Source organism: Wyeomyia smithii, chromosome 3 (assembly GCF_029784165.1).
Source record: "Wyeomyia smithii strain HCP4-BCI-WySm-NY-G18 chromosome 3, ASM2978416v1, whole genome shotgun sequence".
NCBI lineage: Eukaryota > Metazoa > Arthropoda > Insecta > Diptera > Culicidae > Wyeomyia > Wyeomyia smithii.
In genome coordinates, this window is record NC_073696.1 from 129210783 (window position 1) to 129238491 (window position 27709).

General features: G+C 38.1%; 1 protein-coding gene across 1 annotated transcript in view; it reads right to left on the reverse strand.

Moving 5' to 3' along the window:
• Window positions 1–261: 261 nt before the first annotated feature.
• Window positions 262–27709, reverse strand: part of LOC129728119 (lachesin-like) — an 83180-nt gene continuing 55732 nt past the window's right edge. The window contains exons 7-11 of the mRNA XM_055686522.1: window positions 16147–16281; window positions 13403–13555; window positions 4495–4581; window positions 739–846; window positions 262–648 (exon numbers count right to left, since the gene is read on the reverse strand). Coding sequence (XP_055542497.1) covers window positions 482–648; window positions 739–846; window positions 4495–4581; window positions 13403–13555; window positions 16147–16281 — 650 coding nt within the window. The 3' untranslated portion in view covers window positions 262–481. The remainder of the gene's footprint in view (window positions 649–738; window positions 847–4494; window positions 4582–13402; window positions 13556–16146; window positions 16282–27709) is intronic.

Genomic DNA, 27709 nt, shown 5'->3' on the forward strand with positions numbered 1-27709 from the left:
TCTGTACCCCTTGCGGCTACGGAGCTCCGTTGGATGATTTAAGATTGATAAAATGAGTAACAACGTTTTACCAAAAATGTATGTTGCGAAATCGAACAGAATTTCATGAATAACTTACCTGCGACAGTCGTATGTTAATGCTTTTTGCAGATTGTAAGCAAGCAGATGTAGGAACATTAAACAGTTTTTCGTATTTATCGGCTTTGGTTCACTCATTTGAGAAGAAAACAGCAGTATAGTTTTTTTTTTTATAAAATTCTATTGTGTTATATAACATTATTTGCACAGTTGAAATTTGTCGGAGCTTTTCTTTACTTATTATTCTCATGTAGTATGTATTATACGCTCTGATTGTTCTAATCTACGATTTACTCCAAATTTGATTCTATTGGAATTAGCATCTAGTAAATAGTTGAATCAAACGAATTTATTTAGCATATATATTTTTTTCTGCCTTTTTTTAACAATTTTACACGTTTGATCACCTTAGATGAAAGATCATAAGCAACGCGAGGAGTAGTTTAAATTCCATCAGTAACGTGTACCGCGGCGAGCCGGTGCTTGATTTAGACTCGTTGTCGACGAACGCTTCCTTTTCGCGTTGGTCTTCGAGGTTGGCGGCTGAGTTTTCCCTGTAGCGGTCTCTTTCTGTACGGATAGTTAATCAATAATCAAAGCGCGTTTCGAAGTACGATTGCATATAGTAAAATATCAAAATACGATGGAGCAAGTGTATACCTTTATCTTTCGATAGTTCAATGTTCCATAATTCACCACTATCACCTACGAGGATTTTGTTGGACGAAGATGAGTACTCGTCTAGTGGCCTGTAGACTTTGTTTTTATCTAAAAATGAGAAACAATGTGTCAGGTAGTATGATAACAAAAAATGTTTAAGAAGTGAACATAGTAACGAAGGTTGAGAATTAAAATAATGAGGATTGAAAAATGTGCATTTTTGATTACACCACCATAGAATTAGCTCTAAAAGGGGAACCGTTTATAATTGGTGGTAAGATTTATTTGAACATCCCACAGTGCACAGTGGTCTAAACTCGAAAAATAGTGATCGTTTTAGATTTGACTGTGAAAAATTGATTTTATGTATGTAAATGTCATCAGCAAAATTGTTTCATAGAACAAAACCTTACTTTTGGCGTTTTCGGTTTTTCGATCAATGCACCTAGCGGTTAGGTAAATGAAATATTTTTTTCTAATTTTCAATTTACCAGATTGCTTCTTTCAGCAATGTGTGGAAAAAAATTTAAAAGAAATACAATTGCTGAATACTGCGATATCCTATCTGTACGTTGAACACGACAAAATAGAGTTTTTTGTGGAACACCCTCCTGTTGTTTTTTGTTTACGACCTTCAAAAAGAAATTACTCAAAAATATACCGTACGATGATTTTAAATTTTGACCAGAAACTCAGGACGTTATAACGAATCGAATGATGTACTCAGATTCTTTGCATTTTTTTTTTCATAATAACGGTCTGTGGGAGCACCTTGGCACCTTACCGAAGGTTAGGAGTTGAGTCCATCCTGGAAAATAATATTTTTTCAATCCCATTTATTTTATTTATATATGTACTAGCTGACCCGGCAAACTTCGTCCCGCCTATTTTAGTGTTTGATTTAATAATTTTAAACATTTCAAATTCATTGATTCCTCGCGATTTGTTTATATCGTTTGAAATGATTGGTTTTATCGGAATGACAACATCCTCGACTTTTGGCTTTTGTACATCAGCTCTATTCCGGAAATATATTGGGTGGATTTCAGTTATTTTCGTTGTTTTCCAGAAACTGAAAGAGGTCATCTTCGAATTCAAATTGGTGTCCACGGTCAATGCTTGGCTTCTTTACATCATTTCGGTTACGGACACATCCATATGTAGTAGTATTCGGTTATTTTCGGCTGTTTCCTAGAAGTTGCCATTTTACAATTCAAACTTGTGTCTGAGGTCAATTTTTAGCTCCTTGCATCATTCTGGATCCGGTGATACTCATATTGAGTGGTATTTGGTCACTTCAGGCTATTGTTTAGAAACCGTAAGTCGCCATCCTGGATTTTAATATGGAATCTGGAGACAATTTCTGGTCCCTGAGCGTCATTCTGGTTTAAGAAACATTTATTGGGTGTTATTTGGTCATTTTCGGTTGTTTTTCAGAAACCGGATGTCACCATCTTCGTATTCAAAGTGGTGTCTGTGGTCGATTCTAGCTCCTGTATATCATTTTGGTTCCGAAGATACTCATATTTTATGGAAATCGGCCATTTTTGCCGTCTTACAATTCATAATGGTGTCTGAAGTCAATTTTTAGCTCCTTGTATCATTCTGGTTTCGAAGATACTCATATTGGGTGGTATTTGGTCACGGTCAGGCTGTTTTTCGGACACCGGAAGTCGCCATCTTACAATTCAAAATGTTGTCTGAGGTCGATTTGTGGCTTCAGTGCATCATAACAATTCCGAAAATACCCATGTTGGGTGGTATTTGGTCATTAGCCGCTGTTTTTCAGAAACCGGAAATCGCCATCTTAGATTTCGAAATGGTATTTGGAGACATGCCAGAAGAAGGGTGTCGAAACATTATGGACATGTTTGTTACACCTAAAAACATTCACTTGCCAAATTTGGTTATATTCAGTTGATTGATTCTCGAGCTGTGCGAAATTTGTGTTTCATTTCTATGGGACCCCTCCTTTATAGAAGAGGGAGAGGTGTCAAAACATTATGGATATATTAGTTACCCCTCAAAGCATTCACCTGCCAAATTTGGTATATTTATTTGGTTAGTTCTCGAGATATGCAGAAATTTGTGTTTCATTTGTATGGAACCCCTCCCTCACAGAAAAGGGAGGGGAGTCGAATCATTATGGACATATTTGTTACCTCTTAAAACATCCACATACCGAATTTGGTTGTATTTGGTTGATTGGTTCTCGAGCTGTGCGAAATTTGTGTTTCATTTGTATGGGACCCCTCCCTTGTAGAAGAGGGAGGAGTATCAAACCATTTTGGATATATTTGTTACTCCTAAACACATTCACCTACCAAATTTGGTTCTATTTACTTGGTTAGTTCTCGAGATGTGCAGAAAATCCCATAAGAGGGAGTGGTGTCGAACTTATATGGACATATTTGTTACCTCTAAAAACATCCACATGCCAAATTTGGTTCCATTTATTTGGTTAGTTTTTGAGGTGTGCAGAAATTTGTGTTTCGTTTGTAAGGGACCCCTTCCTTCCAGAAGAGGGAAGGGTCTCAAACCATCATAGGAACCTTTCTCGGCCCCTAAAACCCCAGACCTGATAGGCCAGACCGGACTGCATTTTTATAGGTATAGAAGAAGATTTTTTTTAATCTTTTCTAGCTTGTAGAAAAGTTTTTATCTTTCCAGCTTCTACAGAATATTTCTGCCATATTGACTTACTTTTAAATCCTTCTTTTTTTACATTTTATTTGACTTCTTAGAGCGATTTACAACTTTTTTTAAAAAATAATTTTTGTTTTGGCTAAATCGTGGTTTCATGAATTTTGTGCAATGTTTTGACTATTTTCTGTTTGGGCTCCAATTTTGTTTCGCTTGAAATCATTTTAAAAAAGACTTTGGAGTCTGTTGTGTTGTTTTTCTCGAAGTATTTTCAATCATTCAATTTATAGTTTTTCTGGTCTAGGTGGTTCTAGGCTGAATCTGAAATTATTTTTGTTATTCTTTTGCTGACATTTTTTATGTTTAATCACTGAACAAACCACAGAAACATACGTTTTTCAATTTTTTTTTGTAAAATATGTCAACGAGAATAAAGAGCGGAGTAGGAGCTGAGGGTAGTTTTTCTTGGTTAAGTATTCGAGGAAACTTACTCAAGAAAGGTTGGTCTTGTGATCGCCATGAGATGGCTGCCAAACAATAGGTTTGTTTGGCACAATCTCACCTCATCTTACGGTAGTGTTTTATAATCTTGAATTTTGACCACTGAAGAAAGTCGTAGCCACTAACAGGCGAATAATATCAAGCTAATAAAATATGAAGGGTGACCGATTTTAGCCGAGTAGCACGAATGATGAATGAGTAAGACCTATAGATATTATTTAGAGTACCGAGCATAAGTCAGTGACTAAATAACAGACGAAGCCGTTCGTTGATGTAGAGTTACGTGCAAGAACCAGTTGAGGGATACTAATAGTAGATGAATGGTCCTTGCTTTGACGATAGATCCCAAATTGAATTGTTGTCATAAAACACTAAGCCTGCAAGATATATTCTAGCAACTCAAATAATTGAAAACTTAAATGTAACAATATTAAAAAATAAATGATTGTCGAGTGCTTCTCCTTACAACTTTTACATATTTATGTTTTCTGAACTTGTAATGTTCGTTATATTTCAAACAAAATACAATTTTTCATCATTTGACTGGATCGTATTAGTCTACAGCAAACGCTATTAAAGCACAACAATAATAGAAAACGAATTTATACTCACAGTTTTTGCGATAATAAGCTTCGGTTGTGGTAGGTAGGGTGGTGGTGCTTGGCGGACTGGTAGGCGTTGTTGTGGTCGATGGAATATCTGGAGGACAGGAGAATACGTTGCTTTAAACACAGTTTGATGAGTAAGCTGTATATTGGAATTACTGCCACTTCAAATTATTATTTTCGTATGTTTTTATCAAAATTTTACGAAAATGTTTTCAAAAAAACTCCTAGTCCTAACATAAACGGAGTAATTTCAAAAGTCTGCACTTTTACAGATAAATATTTTATTTTAAAATAATGAACTGGGGTAGTTTATATTAAGGTCAGACTAAATTGAAACAATGCTAAGGCTTCAAATATATCTATTTGCTTTGATACTTCGATGCTTCATGTAATACCAATTTATGTCACTTAAAACAAGCTCAACAAAAATGGAAAAGCAGCACTTGTAGATAAATCAACCTTTTACAACAACTGGGTAACCATCGCAGGTTAACATTTGCATTGTACGGTTTTCGTTTAGTTTTATTACTCAGTTAGTACATTTTATCAAATTTCAGGTTTAAAAAATGGTCCGGAATGATCATTAAGACTCAGTAAAACAATATACGGTGCAGTAATTTAGATTAGTATATTTATGTTCTAGAATTTAAAATGAAGTTTCAAAAAATTGAAATAAGTAATCATACACTGGGGTCTTTTTCACGCGGATGATTGTATTGTAGATTGTTGAGCGTTTAAAAGATTAGATTAGATTTACTTATACTAAAATTATTCGATACCGCGTACAAATAATCTTCCAAATCTTGTAAAAAAATCCACGTTATTGTAATTAATTTGGGCTTGGTATTCAATAGTATGTTGGACTTTATTGGTGGTCTTAAATAATTTTCTAATCAACATGGGGTACCTAGAGCGTTTTCCAATAGTCGAAACGAGAACTTTAAACACTATTGCTCCGCTTTTCCATAGGTGAAAGATAAGATACAGCACGTGCTGCTCGTACAATACGTACAATACCTGCATTCAGCCGCAGCATTGTGCTTTCACTATGAATTGTGGATTGACCCTTCCCCTGCCTTTTTTCATCTCTCCAGATTTGAAGTGATATCGGACGTTGTGCGTCTGGGTTGTAATTCATATTTTAGAGTTCGTTTCATTGTTTGAGCCACTTAAAATTCATGACCCACCTAAACTTTCTGGTATGGTCTGTCGACACGTCGAATAAGTCGAGAATAACAGATTCACAACATTGAGCGAACAGTGTTTACAGGACGAGTTGCATTATATGTACATTGTACGTATGCTCCTCCTCCCGAGTCGACCGATTGTGCGGCTTCCAACCGGACTGAAAAGGTATAAATATGAATGAAACAAGAACAGCCAGCATGGGATGTGGTGTTCTATACTTCTATAGGAAGTAGAGTCACAAATAGAAACTTTTGCTGCCGCTAAGAACATTTCCTTCCTTTCCTCACTTTATGTAGCCATTGGCGAATGGAGGGCGACTAAAGTAGTGACTAAAGCGTTACTTTGTGATAAATAATAATTTTGAAAGTTATTGAAACGCATGACAATTTTGATTTTCGTGTCATTTCTACCGAAGCTTCGTGGAATTATTTTATGTAAGATTGAACCTGTTTCAAGCGAAGCGGTCCTTTAGATCAATTAGACTAAACACTAAAACATGTTGCTTATATGATTGCTCCTTATCGGTGTCCTCTCTTGACCAACATCTCTGAAGAATAAAAAGCGAACTTAAAATAATGTACCTAGGAGAACTCTCCACTTCTTCATGCATGTTGATCAGCAGTAGAAATCGGTATGAAAAGGCCTTTAAAGTATTCTTATTATACACCAAGCAATTCCACGGGAAATAGGAAAATTGTGTATATGATTTCGATAAAAAATATATGGCTATTTCACAGGTGTTTGGACTTTGACAGGCATTATTTTTCAAAAAAGCGTATTTGTTTTATTTTTCTTGCGACGCATATGAAAATGAGAATATATTTCCAGCCAAATAATGTTTTTACGCTCATGATCGGATGTTTATGCTGCCAAGTCAAACTAGTTCCTGTAACTATGCGTTCAAATGTTTCACTAGTTAGGTCACAGACACCTTTACCATGTGATGTTGTAAAAAAATTGTTTTCGACTACAAGACACCTGACCTTTTTAGAGGTTCTTGGACCATTTTAACAAACGTATCAATTTTAGTAAGTAGAATCTTTGAAAAATTGTTTGTGGTGTCTTCCGAGCCGGGATTCGAACACACGACGATTAGCTTAATAGACAAGCATCGTACTTTGAGACCAGCAGGTGAATTTGTTTTTTCAGTGGTGAATTTAGTTTTTCAGAGTCTAAGTCAAAAATCAATTTTCAACAACTCATCCAAAGTAAGTATTTTATTACAAATCAAAGATTTTTAAATAAAAATTGAAAAAAAAAATTCTCCTCTAAAACAAAAATCCCATTCGAAAATAGAAGCATTGAGTTAAAATGATCTAATTTAGAAGAGCTTACAATTGGCGGAAAACTTTTCTAAGCTAAAAAAAAATTGGTGGATCACCTACATTTTTGAATAAAAAATTGATGATTTTCAAAAACCTCTCTTTGAAAAATATTTTTTTCAGAACGCACTATAGAATCAAAAAAAGTACAAGTTATTGGAAATTGAATTCTGTTCCTAAAACTTACAAGATTCTGGTGGTACAAAACAAATAAACAAAAACAACATTTAAAAATTGAATACAATTTGCAGGGTTGACACTTAATTTCAAAATTTGATGTCTTTGTTTTTTCACGATTTTTCCCGGTTAAATTTATTGTAAATTTTACATAAACACTTATACATTTCGTGTTTCAACTCTTGAGACGAAAATTCTAGGGAGTTGAACATTCTTTTGAAGGAAATACTACAAGGTGTACGGGCTTAAAAGCGTGCGTTGACAACCAGAAAGAAGCGTCAAACACAGCTCCGGCCCTCACAAGTTCCTATCTCATACCTCCACGAGACATATGATTACACTAGACTGCCAGTTGAAACATAGGCATAACTGGTTGGCCTTGCCAGGTCAATGTTTTCATCCTACGATAGCTAAATGAGAAGGTGCGACGCGATCATATTTCGGCGGTAGAGGAAATTCGGCATACCAAGGGTCTGTTAACCAAGATGGTGCGGCACAAAACAGCGTCTGATCTCCATGCTATGAGCGGCTGTTCAACGTCCTGGTGTCAGCGTGGGACTTCAAACAAAGCTGACACGGGACTACTATTGGAAACTTGGGACATGGAACTGCAAATCGCTCTGCTTTGCAGGAAGCAATAGGATAATCTACACCTACATCCACGTAACTTCGTAGTCGTCACGTAGTCGTGACACTTAAATTGATTCGTTGGGTTTCGTATTCCTGTCCACTACTCTGGCCGGTCTTCCACTACCTTCCTGGCGGACTATAATTAAGGTTTGCAGGGAATCATACTCATTAGAAACCGGAAGATTTTCGCCTTCAAAATAGTTTACCATGGACTTTTTGCCAAAATTGTTGTGCAGTTCAAAGCGAACTGCGCTTGCGGAATGTTCTTTGTTTCGATGCCATTTTTTGAACACAACTGGGCATGCATAAACAAAACAAAAAATACTGGCAAAAATAAGCGGGAAAGAACTTTCATATGCATACTCTCATTTATCTCTGAGCGTGTTTGTTGTGGAATAAGAGAGCCTCCAAAAAATTCGAAATTTTTAGGTGTCACCCGTTAGGACCAGTAATCGGGCAAGATAGCCTGCATGCTGTGTCTAATAATAACGGCCATCGGTGCGTAAACTTTGCTATGGTAGTCCGAAGTACCTTCTTCCCCCGCAAAGATATCCACAAATCCACCTGGAGATAACCCGACCGACAGACAGAGAATCAAATCGTCCACGTCCTAATCCACGGCAGGTTCTTCTCCGACATCATCAACGTTCCCACCTACTGCAGTGTGAATACAGATTCGGACCACTACCTAGTAGCTGTGTGCATGCACTCAAAACTTTCGACGGTGTATAATACCCGCCGAAGTCAAACGCCCCGACCATATATCGAACAACTGCGGGACGCCGGGGCTGCATAGGGATTCACGCAGCAGCTGGAGGCAGTGCTACTCACGGAAAAGCAGCTTGGTGCAGCTACTCTTGAAGATGGCTGGGGGAGCTTCCGATCCGCCATTGGTAGTACTGCTGTAGCGCTACTAGTTACAAAGGCTCCGAATCACATAAATGACTGAATGCGAATGCAAGCACAACGTCATCGAGAAGAAGAACGCAGCACGGGCGAGAATGCTGTAACGCTGTACGAGAGCTACTGACAGGCAGACTTGGCTTTTCTCCTCAGAAAACCTCTAGAGTGCAGGAGAACATCTTGCACTGCGAAAACAACTGCTCTCACACTAAATAGTAAACCAATGCACATGCTACCGATGGAAGAGTTGTACCAAGCCAACGACACTCGAAAGTTCTTCGAGAAGCTGATCAGCACCCGTAAAAGCTACATGCCGCAAGTCGATACGTGCAGAAGCTTGGACGGCAACCTCCTCACAAACAAATGTGAGGTGATCGAAAAGTGGAAGCAGCACTTCGATGAGCATCTGAACGGCGATGCAGTATAACGCGAGGACGATATGGCAATTGATCTTTGTGCACGAGCAAAAGACAACAGGATTCGGGTGATCTCCTTTGAGGTGGAGAAAGAGATTGGCCGGTTGAAAACCCGCGACTTCTCGTGCTTATGGTTTAGCATTGCCTTGAAAGGTGTCAGTAGAAGCGCGTGTTGCATGATATTCCAAAAGCCGGTTCAAATGTTTGGCTTCGCCGACGATATCGACATTGTAGATCGGAATTTTGTGAAGATGGCGGAGCCGTACATCGAAATAACGGCCGAAGCCAAACGAAATTGGACTGGTTATCAATGTAGCGGGTTCACGAGAAACAGAGCCAACCTCCCACCTCAAGGTCAAGTTCGTGGTGATGAAATCGAGGTGGTCAACGAACTCGTGTACCTGGTCTCACTGGTAACTTCCGATAACGAAACCTGCATAGAAATTTATCGGTGCACTATGACAGAAAATCGTGCATACTTTGGTCTTCGAGTAGACGACAGCCCACTAAAGATTTTTCTTGAAACCAAACCGTCAAGGACGAGGAGGAGAGATGCACAGCGGGCAGGGTGGATGGTGGAAGACGACTTACGGACTTTACGCAGACTGTAGAGCTGGCGAACTGCAGCCATGGACCGAGTGGAATGGAGACGACTCTTACGTGCAGCAAAGGCCACACAACTGCTTGGGACTGAACATTACCTACGTTCGAACCCGAAAAGCTTCTGGAAGTTACTTAATTCGAAAGTAAGGAGGATGGATTACCATCTAACATGTTTTTGTCAAACACGAATAACAGTAAATTCGTCTTGTTGGCCATTTGCCAGCTGAAACAATCTTTCTCACCTGAACCCGATGGTATTTCTGCTGTGATTCTGAAAAAATGCGCTGCAGTTTCAAAGTCACCGCTAGCCACTATTTTCAATGTCATCAATTTCCTTGCAGTTGGAATGAATCTTTATTGTTTCCGGTATTGAAAAATACCTGTGATAAACGAAATGTGGAACATTATCGTATGATCTCATGTTGTGTGATTGCTCAAACATTTTTAAAACGATTGTCCATAATCATCTCATTACTGCTCAGCATGGGTTTTACCTTGATCGATCCGTTTCCACTAACATGTTGGAATTCACATAACTCTTCGCTGTCTAAACGGACCTAAAAGCTGCTTACGTTCGCGTTGATCATGGATTACTTTGTGTCAAATGCGACGGGCTTGGAACTGCAACTGGATTGGTAAAATGGCTCAGTTCTTATCTACGCATTGCCAGGTTGCTGTAAAGTTGGGAACTTTACAATCCTCCTGGTTTCGCATCAATTCTGGTGTTCCTCAAAGCAGTATTTTTAAGTCGCTGCTTTTTTCTTTGTACATTAATGATGTTACTAAAATTCTAAAGATGATACTAAAAGATTCCAAATTATCGAGAACCATGGTGATTCTTGTATACTTCAAAAGTTACTCATTTATTTCAACGACGAGGACTTTTACACTAAGTGAAAGCAACACAAGAACGAAGACAAGCCACCAAAACCTTACAACCAAACACAGCCACACACACAAACACCATTAACAACCATAGCCTCAACCAATAGGCTCACCAACAACCCTCCGAGAAAAATACTTGCTCCGCTATTCTCACCAAAGCTCTACCGGTTTAAGTTGAAGCTCACATACAAGGGCTAAACAGTACAGTCAGTGAGTGGAATCAAACACAAATAAGTGATAACGAAAATCGAAGAAAAATTGCCGATAGAAAACGTTGAATAACGATAGTAGAATGGTAGGAGTGAAAAAACAACTAATAATTAACAGTTTAAACAAAAATCCCCCTTTCCCTTCAGCTCAAAATACCCTAGTTGATTAATTCTGATTACACAAAACCGCAAAGCTCATGCGCGCAACAAAAAACGATACCTTTGTAAGTGATCGATAGACCACAATGATTTTAGAATAATGTTAAATAAACCCATCTATTTAAAATCCCCACAGGTTACCTGCTATCTTGGCAATGTATCAGCTGCAATGCCCTCTTCGTCCACAACGTCATCAGCAACTACTGCAAACGAACGCACACCGCACAAACTATGGCCAGCATGAACCTGTTCGTCGGATGGCCCTGGTTTATAATCGACTCAATGATAATTCTAGTTCCTAGTATAGTTAATAGATGTGTTATTATTGTTTTAGAGTCAAAATTCGTGAAATGGAACACCAAAAATCGCGATGTCTTATTTTTTCAAATAAATATTAAAAACTTCCAGAGTTTAAAAGTTGGGCCTCTACGTATTTTCAAGCGAGAAGCGAGCGAGCAATACTAATATTGATAACCCCAGTTTCAGTTATATGTAGAAATTCTTTGAGGTTTGAGAAATAATTTTTGGACGCAGAGTGGTTATAATATGCTTAATCTGTTACCCAACTTAATGACGAAGACTGTATAGTTTATACCCTTAACAGTTCGTAAGTCTACCTACACACTTAACTAAAAAACCACGCAACCGTATAGACCGCATCAGCAGGGGGAGATCGCCAATACTATCAATTTTAGTCATTTTGGTGCTCTTTTTGGTAGGAGAACTAAAGAAAACTAGACTTTGGGGCGTTCCTCGTTTGAAAATGCTTTGCGGCAGCAACTATGAAACCCCATATCTTTTAAACAAAAAATAAAACCAACGCGGAACTTTCAGAATAGTGTATTGTTTTGGTCAAAAATGCTTGTGACTTTGTTTAGATTTTTCAGAGCCCTGGAATATCATTTTTCAACATATTGTTTGAATAGTTGCTATTGAAAAAATATTTTTCTCAAAAAAAAAAATATTTTCATATGTCTATCTTTGAAAAATATTGACCTGAATTTCAAATGACAATTACAACTTGGAAATTTACTCAAATACACTAAAAATTGGAGAATCAAGTTCTCGAGTGAAACTCTTGAGATTTTCAACAGTTATTTGAAAAAATAAGACATCGGGATTTTTGATTATCCGTTTCACTAATTCTGACTCTGGCTTTATTCATCTTATTTATATCGGACTATTATAATATTTCAGCATATGTTTAAAAGACGCAGGAATTTTATGCCGCCTTGTAGATCACCCTCCAGTGTCTTTCAAGGCGGCTTTCCCCAGCTTATATATTCACTTACACTGGGGTCGCTTTTTATGCGGTTGCTTGTACCGCATTTGAAAGATTAGATTCGATATATTTATACAAAACTTATTTGATACAGCGTACAAATAATCTTCCGAATCGAGTAAAAATAATCCGCGTTATTGCAAAAATATCGCGAGTGAAAAAACGCATAAAAACAACCCGCGTAAAAAGCGGCCCCAGTGTGATCATTGGGACTTCTAGTCGGATAAATTTATTAAATGGATTTATTAGAATAAAAAATAATGATGAATGACCCTCTCTACCGCCAACCTACTGCTTTTGCCCTTAGGACATCATCATATCTAGTTTTTATATGATTTTCCTTAAGTCTCAGTAATTCCTAATATATCATAGAATAGGATAGTAAAAGAAACAGAAACAATATTTTACGTGTGTTGAAGATAACTTAAATAGAAATAAAAAAATACCGAGTAAATTCAACATCTTGAAATCCCATTTATATACATTGAAAAATTTTGAGAGGTCCATTACCCTAAAATGCTAGCTTTATGCAACTTCCGAAAAATTGTAATACAGAAGAGTTTCATCCGGTTAAAGATAATTTCAAACAATGTAAAATTTATTCCTCCAGATACGCATCAAAATCCCAGTTTCGCATGCATCGTCCTGCACTGCGGTTGACTGTATGGCAAAAGTTCGCACAGCAGCTCACGCATAAGCGAGCGTCGGAACCATATTTCGAATCACAATGTGTTCCATGAAAGATCCCTACACTGCACCGTTCAACAAGAGCAAACAGTTTATGGTGTATGAGAGGTCCACAGAACTTGTTCCGGTTGGGAAATTTACTCACTATTGCTGCTGTTTGTTAGTTGTTACCCGATTCTTGATTACCAGCTGCGAATAGATTGCCACACCAGTGTGTGTGTATGTGTATGATTATATTAGAATTTAAACAATTTCAGAAGCGACCGGAAGCAATTCAGCTTCACACACGCAAAGTAATAAAACCCGTTAGAGAATTGTAATATTGTTATGAAGCAATCGTTTCGAACTGTTGGAACTGCAACTTGTTTGTATAGTTTGAAATTGAAATTTCTCCGCAATGTCGAACCGGTTTAACTACGCTTTAGGTTATATTCACTATTGTTCAACTTACGATACACTTTAATTGAACCATCAGTCTCGCCGAGTGAGTTTTTGACCACACATTTATATGTGCCAAAATCACTGATGTCCACCTCCTTTATCGTCAGCTTCATCACCACCTTGTAATTGCTGGCTTCGTGCGTCGATGGCTCGAACCGTTTGCCTGGAATGAAATGGAAGAGAGAATAAATAGTTGTGCTGTGCAAGTTCCTATACTGCCGGTACCCGCATAACTGTCCCATACTGATTTTGGTCACTTTTGAGTTATCATCGGGAATCGACTTAATTGTTATCATATTTTCTGGAAAAAAAATTAAAATTGATGCTTTTGTATGGAAAAAACATGGAATAAATACCAAGTTGTTTTTGTCCCATATTGAAAGTACCCGCATTACAGTCCCACTGCATAGTGGTACAAACTGCAAACATATAATTTTGCTCCAGATTAGTGTATAACGGATTATTTTAGGCATATAGAAGTATGTCATTTAATTAACTAAACTAATGTTGTTTGTCTGTAGTACAATCTACGTTGCCAATGATACTGCCGGTTGCTGGTTGAATTTATATGTGATGGGACAAAATATGCGAGTACTTTTGAAATGTACCCGCATATTTTGTCCCATTTTGTCTTTTTTTCAAGTTATATAACGAAAAACCAATTCCATCCAAGGTTTTTTGTTCTCAACGATAAACTTGTGCTGTCATGAACCTGTTATGGTCATTGGTTCTGGATGTAATTGCTGGAAATCCGAAAATTCACGGATAATATTATATCGCCGTTTTCTCAACATGTTGTTTTTCATTATGGGACAGCTATCCGAGCACCGGCGGTATATGCATTGATCTGTTACAGATTGTGAAGCGTTATGCCAAAATATGTATATTCGTTTTGTGAGCTTGAAAAATTATTTCGAAATTTATTTCAACTGAAAAATGATTCATCAAGAGAGAAATTGCTAATTGAAAATGTTTCGAACACTTCTGGACACTTGGTACGGTTAAATTTCAATATTTTTTCAGTCACTGTTTATTGTAAATGAAGATTATGCTCAGCAAGCGCTTGATGATAGAGATGAATATGGTATCATTAGAAAACCCATCTTCAATGAGGTTGTAATGATTTTATAATAAATTTCAACCTAAATCACTTTTAAACTTAATTGGGCAATAAATTGATCTTTAATTTCAAAGTTTCTATCAACCATATTTGTAGTTGACGAGCAATTCAATTCTCAATATATATTTTATAACTAACACATAGGACATAATATTTGTGCGCCTCCATCAAATTCTCACAAATAAGGGGACGCATGATGATTTTAAACAATTCTCCCAATCCAAATATTTTTATAGTTTTTCATATAGCTTGCATATACACAATTATACTTTTATTGGTTGTTAACCTTATTTTTCTTTCTTCTAATAATGTGGTTCAATAACCATTCCATTTGGGAAACAATAATAAATAAGCTCACTAAATTAATCAGTATTTTTTGACAATGGATAGGTAAAACACAAAAAAATTAGTGCTAGTCAATTAGTAAAATCTCAGTGTTTCCTTAGTAATCTTGAACTATTATCTTCAATTGACATTCAAAATTTGAAACCGATCAAATTATTGTTAAATATACTGGTGATTGATTGTTATCAGCATTTGATTAATGCACTGAATGAATGTTACGGTAATCATCTGTGTGAAATGTTCTTAAAGTCAACTCGTAGAAAAATCCAAATTTTTTTCTAAAGCAAAATCCCATTAAACTAATTACAATCTCTCGGCTAATCACATAATGGCACAGTCAGTATCACCCACTTCTCATACTCAAGTGTATTGTGCAGAAACGAAATAATTGTCATGTGATACATTTGATTGGGCAAGTTATCTTACCAACAGAGCATCACTGTTCGGTTACACTGATTTTTCGTCAAGTCTGACAGAAAAAAGATATTTAACATCTCATCTTGATACGTCCTTTATTATAACCCAGGACAAACCAAGAGAGTAGAGATAACATTGTGTTGTGCTCGGGAACATTGTAATATGTCAACAAGCTTCCTTTTTTTGGCATGTCTTTTTGCTGAGCTCAAGAAAGCACTATAATGAATCCAACGCGATTTCGACCTCGTTATAACCCTGTCACCAACGGATCGAGCAAACATTATTTTACCAGCTTATCCAAAACAACACGGACAGAACAGTAGTAGAGTCTACAAAAAGTATCTTGGGCAGTATTTTACCAAATGCGTCTTCTGCCCTTCTTCATTCGTGATTGAATAACAAGAAGATGATTTTGTCACAATTTTTCTCGTTATCAGATTTTTCCATGCTTATTATTTTCATCCCTCGGACTTTGTTTCGTTACGCTCGGTCGCCAATTTGCTGTTAGGCTGACCATTCAAATCATGTTGTGTACCGGTGAACAGTAACTGTAGCGTTTCATTTTGCTGCGAAGTCCCCCCGATAGTTCTGGAGTCGTTTAGCCAAGAAGAGAATGAAGCCATTCTGTATGGCAATCAACGAGAAGGAAAATTTTAATGATGGATGTTGTGTTTGGGGCACACTGTGGGCTGAAATGGTCAGACGGATGCCTATACCATACAACGGCAGGAAGCAAAGGAAACAGGATTCGATTGACTGCCTCATTGGAATTGCTTTGAGGCCTGCGTGACTTTTTCACCGAAGCATGGTTGATGATTATGTATTATAAACAGGTTTCCGGTCGACGGATAAGATTGATCTTGTTGACTTACCTTGCGTTATGATTGTTTCGTTCTTCATCCAGTAGTTGATTGATCTGGGGAACGCTTCGGAGTTGCACTCGAGTGTCAATTTCTGACCCAATGCAGCTCCTACCAGCTGATCCTGGATCCATATCATAGGAGGGACTGTGGACGATTGTGTAAAAAAATATGCATAGCTGTAATTAGCTGCGACTGTTTTGTTCTGGAAGTTTTTTTACACTCTAATGTTGTTCTCTTGCATTTTCATTGCACTGTACCACATAGCAAATCAGTTGTATTTGAGTTGTATCTCTGTTTGTTACTAATATTTTGATGTTATAAAAGGTTACATTTTTCACCTATTTTTGACTGTTTCCTCAAAAGTCGGTAACAAAATTTGTACGACTTATTGAGTAGTAAAGGGTGTGCGTAAATAGGGTAGAAATAACTGTGGAATACGGTAGAAATAATTGTGAAGCATTTTTATAATCAATATTGCGACTTAAACTTAAAACAAAAACTATGAAAAGTAGCTTCTCTTATGGTCATTTTATTTGATTTTTCGATGTTTGAACATAATTAAATTGCAGATGTTTTTGCAAAATCATACTATTAGAATTGCAGTGTGACATTTCGAACAAATTTCCGTAAAATTATTTTGAATGTATTTTTACATTCAAACTGCATAAAACAAAACATTTGTTCGGTAAGTCATTTTATGTTAATTTCAAATAATCTTTATCCACAACACAATCCAGTATATTGCTAACTACCTCTCTGGTACCTATATTCTGCTGCTTCTGAAAATGAGCACCACCGACGGTGAAGATTGTAAATGCTGGAATTTTTATTGTTGTTTATTTTCCGTTGGTATGTTTTCTGCCACTAATGTATCAACTATATATAGCTAGGGAGGCTATAACTAAAAATACGATAACAGTCATACCGGTTTCTACAAATTTACTATTTCATATGAAAGTGTCAAAAGTTATTGTTCTCATCAGCATCAGGTTAAACACAGATCTGACGGGATTTAAAAGAACTACAACGTCACAACTTTGGAGGGCTTCACTTGATTTTTAGTATTTCGAGAGATATCAACATGGTAGTCAGCTTAGAACGAACATACATGACGTTTTCAAAATAAAATATATATTTTGTTTCAAAACTAGAAACCGTTAAAAACCTTGTTTTCAGTGGCGTCAAGTAGAGCTTTTGCACCCGTTGTGGAAGTGTCTAGTTGTACCCTTCTCCTTTCAAGATCTCCTTTATGTTGAAATTTTTGAAAAACAATCTAAAAACGGAATACAAACTCAATTTCCAAAATTACAAATGTTTCAAGAACGTACTGACATACTGAACGATTAAAGCACTACACTTTATTTTAATCAATGACAAATAGGTTAGAAATTTACCCTTCGGGCCTTGAAGGAAGCAAAATGGAGACCACTTCAAAATCGATCTGCGTTTGTTGGTTCGCTTTCAACAGAAAAGTTAGACTAGTTATTGCAGTATTGAGCAAATCCATCCATTAACCGTAAAACAGCAAGCTTTAAATGCTTTTTTGTTAAAATTTTTTAAAATACTGCATTAAACTTGTAAAATGATCACTCATATCATTCTTTTTTTCAGATGTTGAGTTGTGAGATGAAGATTCTTATAAAGCGATTACTCTAGCAATGATTGGGAAACGGTGAAAACTTGTAAAATGATCACTCATATTTTTTTTTCAGATGTTGAGTTGTGAGATGATGAATCTTATAAAGCGATTACTCTAGCAATGATTGGGAAACGGTGAAAAAATGGTGTTTTATGGACATTCCGCATTCAACGGCATGTTTAGCCGCGGTCAAATTTCATTTTTATTTTATGTGAATTTTCTATAGATTGAATATGTGGTTCAAAAGTTATGAAAAGAAACGTCTTCTGAAGACTGTTTAATTTCACTCATGTTTCTCAGAGATGGCTGGACCGATTTCCACAAAATCAGTGTCATATGAAAAATCTAGTTACCCCATAAAACTCTATTGATTTTTTTGCAATCGGACTATTACTTTGCCTGTTATGTTTTAAAATGTGAAATCCAGCTATGAAAAGAAACATATTCTGAAGAATACATAAACTCACTCACTTTTCTCAGAGATGGTTGAACCGATTTTCAAGAAATTTGTGTCAAATGAAAGGTCTAGTTGACTCATAACACCCTATTGAATTTTACTGTAATCGAACTGTAACTTCGTCTGTAATGTACCGAATTGTGAAAATCACGAAACTTCATTATCTCAGAAAGTACACAACCGATTTTATCAATAGTATTATCAGATTAACGGGCTAGTTAAGGGTCAACTGATGAATTATGATTTAACACGTGGTTTCAAAGTTTGGCTGCCCTATACGTTCTCATTTCATTTGATTATAATCGAACTAAGCAACCGTTATGTATTAAATTGTTAATAAAACAACGAAAGTCTATTATCTCAAAGATTACACGACTTATTTGAACATAACTAGTGTCATACGAACGAGTCATCTCTCAAACTTTCAAATAACAAACTTCATAACAATTTGATATGTGGTTCAAAAGTTATGAAAAAAAAAATAGAAATTCAAAGGCTATTTAAAACTTTACCTGCTTTGATCAATATATGTGGCCTCAATATAATTTAAATGTGGTATCGTACCATTTGATTGTTCCCGGTATCGCTCGTGATTGAATTGTTCGAAATTAAGAGTCATTTCTTTTATTTCGCTATTTCTTGAGCATTTACATTACGTCAAATTTCATATTTTATACTTGAATTACAACATCATTATTTTAGAACCCAAAAAGTGAATACACATTTATTGGATTGAAGCGTTCATGTAAATCTATTTTTACAAATAATAAGTTTGAATGAGAAAGGCTGGCTCTGACCGCTAGGTGGATTAATTTAGGTTTTTTCTTCGGTATTGACGTCGTCAGTACATGAACGATCATTTTTTATACACAATGTTTAACATCGTCGAATCAATTTTTACATAAAATTTGTATCGCTTTCAGCACGCATTTTTGGGAAAAATGTTACAATGAAATGTATAACCTTAAATTAATGAAATATTATGGGTTTTATGATTCCAGTTGGTCTACTGAGCTCCGATCGTAATCACCGAGAGCTTATAAAAATAAATCTGGAAAAAGGCAATAACTTCAATAATGTTGGATAGTTTTTATTAACAAATACATTACTTCGCTGTTGTAAAACTGTTTTATTGAGAAGTTTTGACTTTCATATAATAAGAAATGCTATTTTATGTTCAGCGGTGTTTGACCAATAATTAATTAGTGGGTTCAATGATGACAATTTTGATCTCGAGCTTTTTTTGATCTCGTTTTACTATGTCTAGGCAGACATTTCAAGAATATATAAGGACGAGGAAATATATCCTTGAAACGTCGGCCTAGACATAGTGAAACGTGTTTAAAAGAAACCCGTGACCGAAATTGCCATCGTTGGACCTACATAAAAAAATGCTACATACCTTGAAAAAAAATTGAATTTTCTCCAGTTTTTCGAAAATAAGGGTATATAACCCCTTCAAAAGCATCCAGTTTCCATTCACTATTTAAGAGAAGTAATTTTTTTAGTGTATATTTCTTTTGAATGTCCAGAATTTATATTTACACGACTCGTCCATAGTCAAAATGTTAGGCATCAAAACTCTTGAGATACAATTTTTGGCAGATTTTCATTATCAAACATATATGCCGTTTAAATTAAGAATAAGGCTTGATAATAATGGACTGGATATCGGTGGAAATGTCATTAAAAATGTTCGATTGGAATTGCCGTAAAGTATATAGGACGTTTTTCCTAAACGAAATTGTGCAATGCGTTGCGCGTGTGAACTCAAAATCTTCGTGGCATGTCACACCCCAAAGGACTATTATTCATATTACTGAAATATACTCGGTTTGTATGTTATGTAAAACAGTCATACCTCGATATAAGGCAACCTCGATATAAAGCAACCTCGATATAAGGCAACCTCGATATAACCTTACTTATACCTCGATATAACGTAACTATTTAAGATGTATTGAAATTGAAAATAAATGATACAGAAACTGTTTTAGGGATATAAATTGCTTCAAAAAAATGTTTCTAGTAAGTTTTAAGTAAAATTGTCCTAAATGGGCATAAGAAAGGTTTTAAAATACTAACAGGTGATGGGAAATAGGTTTTCACGCATCCTTCAGTAACAATTCACAGTCAATCAATTCAAGCACACAGGCATCAATTAAAAAAAAATCTTTTTTTTTTTGCTGGTGATATAAATGGGCATAAGAAGGGTTCAAAAATACTGATAGGTGATGGGAAATACGTTTTCGTGCATCTTTGGGTAACCAGCAACAGTCTCAGGGAGCTCCGTAGCCGCAAGGTGACAGAGTCCGCTTTGGTAAGCGGGTGGTCGTGGGTTCGAATCTTAGTAGAATCAGGCCATTTGGTTGTCGAAGGAATTTTAGCATGGGTTTATTCTCAGGCTCCCCACCTCGTAACCTTTCTTCAATTTGGATTCTACAGTACCCCTGTTGACTCCCTCCTAACAAACATAAGTCCCTATTATAATAAAACTGGTGTGAGTAACATATGAAAGTTCTCTCCAGGGAATTGTAACTAGGCGGTATTGTTAGGATGGACAGAGGCTTGGTATAGTAGAGCAGTAAGCTTGAAACGGAAAGGTTATTACACACAAGCACTGATATGAATGGTCCCCGTGGCTCTGTGTTTGGCGATGTCGGTCTGCTAGCTCTCCCACACGGTTGTGATATCGGGTTCGATTCCCGATGGAGTCGAGGATCTTTTCGAGCTGGAAATTTTCTCGACTCAGCACTGGGGCACGGTGTATCGTTGTACTTATCCTACACATGCAAAATGTGCCAAAATAACAATAGCGATAACGAAATCTCTCAACTAATCTAGTTGATCGAGACCGCTATTAGCCCCAAGGCTAAGCGTGCGATATTGTTTTTACTGATATGAATGATAAGCCTATCATTAACTACAATAGTGTTACTGCTAATAATATGAAGTGCGGAGTACAGAAAACACCTGGGCAATATCACAATAGATCTAAGCTCTGGTCGCAGTGATGAGTCCACACAGAAAAAAAATCAACAGTCTTGCATCAATGAAAAAAAAATTTTTTGCTTGTTAAAAATTGTCCTAAATGGGCATTGGAATGGTTTAAAATTACTGACAGGTTATGGAAAATAGGTTTTCGCGCATCTTTGAGTAACCAAATTCTTGCATGAATAAAAAAAAATCCCATTCGTTGTTTTGCTTTCGTCTCGATTAGACGCAAATTGTTTATCTCCGTTTGAGTTCGCAAAATAACAATACACGAGTTATCGTACGGGTGTTTTTTTGTCGATTAGTTCTCGTGCTGCGCAATAACAATAGACTGTTATATATCGGCAGAAACATCTGCACACTGGTAGGGGCAGGCTACCCCGCCAGTGATTCGATACGCAGCTGATATATCAGCAAGAATAATTCTCCCGCACCGCTGTTACCCCGCTAGCAGCACGGACCATCATACGATCGAGCGAGTGGAAGTCAACTACAAGTGGCATCTACAAGGTCGCGTGTAGGACACGGCCACTGTGTCTCAACACGAAGCTGGATCGTCATTGTTTGTTCTGCGGAGACGCTCGATTAATCCTACTATCAGCCGTGAGGTCGTGACTTAGACGTTCGGTGAAGTATTACCTTTAGAATTTTTACTATTATTATCAATATTATTACTATGTTATAATATTATTATTAATATTATTATTGATATTATTATTGTTATTATTAATACTATTACTATAATTATTATTATTATTATTATCATTACTATTGTTATTAGTATTAGTATTACTGTCTTTTTTTTTATTTGATCCATTGTAGATTGAAAAATTGTTTTTAAAATTTAACATCAACTACTTGAACCCCCCCCCCATATTCGAATATTTATCGTTTGTGTGCGGTAGAGCGTAACGCTCCCGCAAAATGGACGACATGCAGGTGCAACTTTTCCTGGAGGTGGAAACAAACGGGGAAGAAATTGAAATTTCTCCCATCAGCACACCCCTACCTTCCCCTGTGCCCTCCCCTTTGCCAAGTCCTGTACCAAGAGTACCGGAAGTACGGGTAAAAGCTTACCCAGATGCCGCTGGCGGTCCTTACGTTGTTTTTTTCCGGCCCATAAAGAAGCCATTGAATATTATCCAAATTGGCAAAGACCTGGCAAAACATTTTTCGGCCGTAACCGAGATTACGAAGGTGAGGCCGAACAAACTGCGAGTTGTCGTGAGTAGCTTGAAGCAAGCAAACGAAATTGCTGGCTACGAGCTCTTCACGAGAGAGTATCGCGTGTACATCCCTGCCAAGGATGTAGAAATCGACGGTGTGGTTACCGAGGGGAATCTCACTGTCGATGACATTTTGCGTCATGGAGTTGGCTGCTTTAAAAACCCCTTGATGCAAAGTGTAAAGATACTGGATTGCAAGCAATTGCATTCAGTATCCATCGAAGAAGGCAAGAAGAAATTCCTCCCTTCGGATTCCTTCCGAGTAACATTCGCCGGATCCGCGCTGCCGAACTACGTCCGCTTGGACAGGGTTCGTCTACCTGTACGCCTGTTCGTACCGCGGGTCATGCATTGCCAAAACTGTAAGCAGTTAGGTCACACAGCCACCTACTGCTGCAACAAGGCACGCTGTAGCAAGTGCGGAGGCAATCATGCTGAGAACGCTTGCAGTGGGGATACTGAAAAGTGTCTTTATTGCGAGGGAACTCGGCATGACCTTCCGGCATGTCCCGCGTACAAACAGCGCGAGGAAAAAATTAAGCGTTCCCTTAAGGAACGATCAAAGCGCTCTTTTGCAGAAATGCTTAAGAGGGCTGAGCCACCCTCGACAGGAAACATCTTTTCCTTTTTGCCAACCGATGAGGGTACATCTGACGATCCCGTCGAAGGGTGTTCCTATGCCTTGCCAGAGGGATCTAGGAAGAGGAGAATGCTCAACTCTCCTAATCTTTCTCGTAAAGGTCGTAAGATAACCCCTAGCGGAATGACCAATAAGACAACACAAAAAGGAAGCGGTGAAGAAAAACCGAAGCAAGTACCCCCCGGTTTTAATTTCAAATCAAACCAGGAGTACCCACCGCTTCCTGGGGCACCAAAAACCCCTCGGGCACCCATTTCTCGATCAGAAGACATAAAAGAAACAGGGTTCATAAAATTCTCTGATATTGTGGACTGGATATTTAAAACATTCAACATACCAGATCCCCTTCAAAACATTCTTCTTGCCCTTCTCCCAACAGTGAAAACCTTTTTGAAGCAACTCACAGCAACTTGGCCCCTCATTTCAGCTATCGTATCTTTCGATGACTAATTCGTTGAAAGAGGTTAGGAATTTTGTCACTGTGTTACAGTGGAACTGCAGAAGTATCATCCCCAAATTTGATTTATTTTCACATTTGATAAACACATACAATTGTGATGCGTTCGCGCTTTGTGAAACTTTTCTCAATTCAAATGACCAACTTAATTTCCACGATTTTAACATCATTCGTCGAGATCGAGACTCACACGGTGGAGGGGTACTTTTAGGGATCAAAAAGTGCTATTCTTTTTTCAGAATTGACCTCCCCTCGATCTCGAATATTGAAGTTGTTGCCATTCAAACGAATATGAATGGAAAAGACCTTTGCCTTGTTTCGTTATATATTCCCCCATCCGCGCGGATTGAACAGAAGCAACTCCTTGATATAGCAGAATTGCTTCCCGCACCTTTTTTGATTTTGGGAGATTTTAACTCTCACTGTTCGCTATGGGGGTCGCTGTACGACGACAACCGATCTTCTTTAATCTGTAACTTGATCGACGACTTCAATATGACAGTTTTGAATACTGGGGAAGCGACACGCGTACCTAATCCTCCGGCACGTGAAAGCGTGCTTGACCTATCCCTCTGCTCGACATCACTAGCGTTAGATTGCCAGTGGAAAGTAATCAACGATCCCCACGGTAATGATCATCTTCCAATCGTTATATCAATTGCTAATGGTTCAACTCCCCCGAACCCAATCAATATTTCCTACGACCTTACACGTAATATTGATTGGAAGCGTTATGAGTCTATTATAGCGGAATCTATCGAGACTCACGAGGAACTTCCTCCGGAGGAAGAATACGCGTTCTTAGCTGGCTTGATAATCGACGCCGCGACGCAAGCTCAGACGAAACCGATACCCGGGGTAACGATTAGACAACGCCCTCCCAACAAATGGTGGGACAAAGAGTGCTCTGAGCTGTACGCGCGAAGGTCCGCGGCGTATAAGGACTACCGGGAGTACGGCACTGTCAACCTACTACGAAAGTACGAGGCACTGGGCAGGCAGATGAAGAGCTTAGTAAAGGCGAAAAAACGCGGGTACTGGCGGCGGTTCGTAAACGCGTTGTCGAGGGAAACAGCGATGAGCACTCTTTGGGATACCGCCAGGCGCATGCGGAACCGTGACGTTTCGGATGAGAGTGAGGAGTATTCAGATCGCTGGATACTCGATTTTGCCAAAAAGGTCTGTCCGGACTCTGTACCGGAACAGAAAACCTTTCGCGACGCGTTTATAGTAACTACGGAAGAGCCTCCATTTTCGATGTTGGAATTTTCAATGGCTCTCCTGTCGTGCAACAATAAGGCTCCAGGGTTAGATAGAATAAAATTCAACCTGTTGAAGAATCTACCCGACTCTGCAAAAAGACGCTTGTTGGACTTGTTCAACAAGTTTCTTGAGCTAAATATTGTTCCGCATGACTGGAGGGAGGTAAAAGTCATTGCTATTCGGAAACCCGGGAAACCTGCCTCTGATCACAATTCATATAGGCCGATTGCAATGCTCTCTTGCCTCCGGAAATTAATGGAGAAAATGATCCTCTTACGGTTAGACAAATGGGTCGAAACAAACGGTTTACTTTCAGATACTCAATTTGGCTTTCGCCGGGGCAAAGGGACGAACGATTGCCTAGCGTTGCTTTCTACTGAAATTCAACTCGCATTTGCTCGAAAAGAGCAAATGGCTTCTGCGTTCTTGGATATTAAGGGGGCTTTTGACTCTGTCTCTGTAGAAGTTTTAAGCGCGAAACTTCATTCGCAGGGACTTTCACTAAATTTGAATAACTTTTCGCTCAATCTGTTGTCAGAAAAGCATATGTATTTCTCACATGGCGATTCGACAACTTCCCGAATTAGTTACATGGGCCTTCCCCAGGGCTCATGTTTAAGTCCTCTCTTATATAATTTTTACGTCAATGACATCGATGAATGTCTTGCAAATTCATGCACGCTAAGGCAACTTGCAGACGATAGCGTTGTATCCATTACTGGTAGCGAGGCTAGCGATCTGCAAGGACCATTGCAAGATACCTTAGACAATTTGTCTGAATGGGCTCTTAAGCTGGGTATCGAATTCTCTCCGGAGAAAACTGAGTTGGTTGTTTTTTCTAGGAAGCATAACCCAGCTCAGCTGCAGCTCCTACTAACGGGTAAAACGATCTCTCAGGTTTTAGTCGCTAAATATCTCGGGGTCTGGTTCGACTCTAAATGCACCTGGGCTTGTCATATTAGGTATCTGACACGAAAATGCCAACAGAGGATTAATTTTCTTCGTACGATTACCGGAACCTGGTGGGGAGCCCACCCAGGAGACCTTCTAAGGCTTTACCAAACAACGATATTGTCAGTTCTTGAGTACGGCTGTTTCTGCTTCCGCTCCGCCGCGAACACGCACATTATAAAATTAGAGAGAATACAATATCGTTGTTTGCGTATTGCCTTGGGTTGCATGCAGTCGACCCATACGATGAGTCTTGAAGTGTTAGCGGGTATTCTTCCGTTGAAACATCGTTTTTGGAATCTCTCTTACCGGTTGCTAATTCGATGCACAGTTAGGAACCCATTAGTAATTGAAAATTTCGAGAGGTTGGTCGACCTTCAATTTCAATCCAGATTTATGACTTTATATTTTGACTATATGGCTCAAGATATTAATCCTTCTTCATACGATTCCTCCAATGTCGCACTTTTAGATACTTCTAATAATGCTATATTTTTCGACACCACCATGAAACAAGACATTTCTGGTATCCCGGATCAATTGCGACCCCAAGAGATCCCTAAGATTTTTTCGAATAAGTTCAAACATGTTAGTTATGATAAAAGGTTTTACACTGACGGATCTAATCTAGATGAGTCCACTGGCTTCGGTGTTTTCCACGAAAATTTTACCGCCTCCTACAAACTCGATGCTCCTGCTTCCGTGTACGTCGCAGAACTTGCTGCTATTCAGTACTCTCTTGGAATCATCGAAACCCTACCCACAGACCACTACTTCATCTTCACAGACAGTCTCAGTGCCATTGAGGCTCTGCGATCGATGAAGCCTGTGAAGCACACCCCGTATTTCCTGGGGAAAATACGGTGGTTTTTAAGTGCTTTAACAGATAAAAATTACCGGGTTACCTTAGCGTGGGTCCCTTCTCATTGCTCGATTCCGGGTAACGAAAAGGCTGACTCTTTAGCTAAGGTGGGTGCTATTGATGGCGATATTTATGAAAGACCAATTGCTTATGATGAATTTTATAGCATTTTGCGTCAGAGAACACTCAACAGTTGGCAATCATCATGGAACTCAAATGAACTGGGACGGTGGCTACATTCCATTTTTCCTAAGGTATCGACGAAAGCATGGTTCAAGGGGTTGGATGTAGGTCGGGACTTCATTCGCGTGATGTCTAGACTTATGTCCAATCACTACACGTTAAACACGCATCTCTTTCGTATAGGGCTTGTAGACAGTAATCACTGCGTTTGTGGCGATGGCTACCATGACATCGAGCATGTTGTTTGGTCGTGTACCGAATACTGTGGTGTTAGGTCCGAGCTTATAGATTCCCTTCGGGCCCGAGGAAAACAACCGAACGTACCCGTTAGAGACATTCTGGGAAGCGGTGATCTCCAGTACATGACACAGTTATACTGCTTTCTGAAAAACGCTGACATTAAAATTTAAAATTTTCTTTGTCTATTTGTCAGATTAAGGATACAAATATGCTATGCTGAAGACACGGAAACGAAGAGCCCGCAGCTATGCTTACACAAATATTTTGAACCCACAACAAACAAGAATACAATTGCTCTACCAGTTGAAAAACAAAGTTCCAAAATAGTTTTAAGTCAAAATTGTATCTCCCCTCCTCTCACCTTAAATCCCCACTAGCTCGTAGTTGGCCGCGAGAATAAAGAAAAGGCCTCCCTCTTTTCCCTGCTAACGTAGAATTAAAACGAATTGTACTTGGCTCAGTAAAACAGAAAATGTATCGTGCCGTGTCAAATAAACTAATTTAAAACTAAAAAAAAATCTGCTTCGATATAACGTAACTCGAGATAACGTAACAAAAATAAAAATAAAGTTGCCTTATATCGAGGTATGACTGTACCATTACATTCTCACTGTGATTGGAATTTAGGCACCCTCATAATAACTGTTGAATTATCGAACA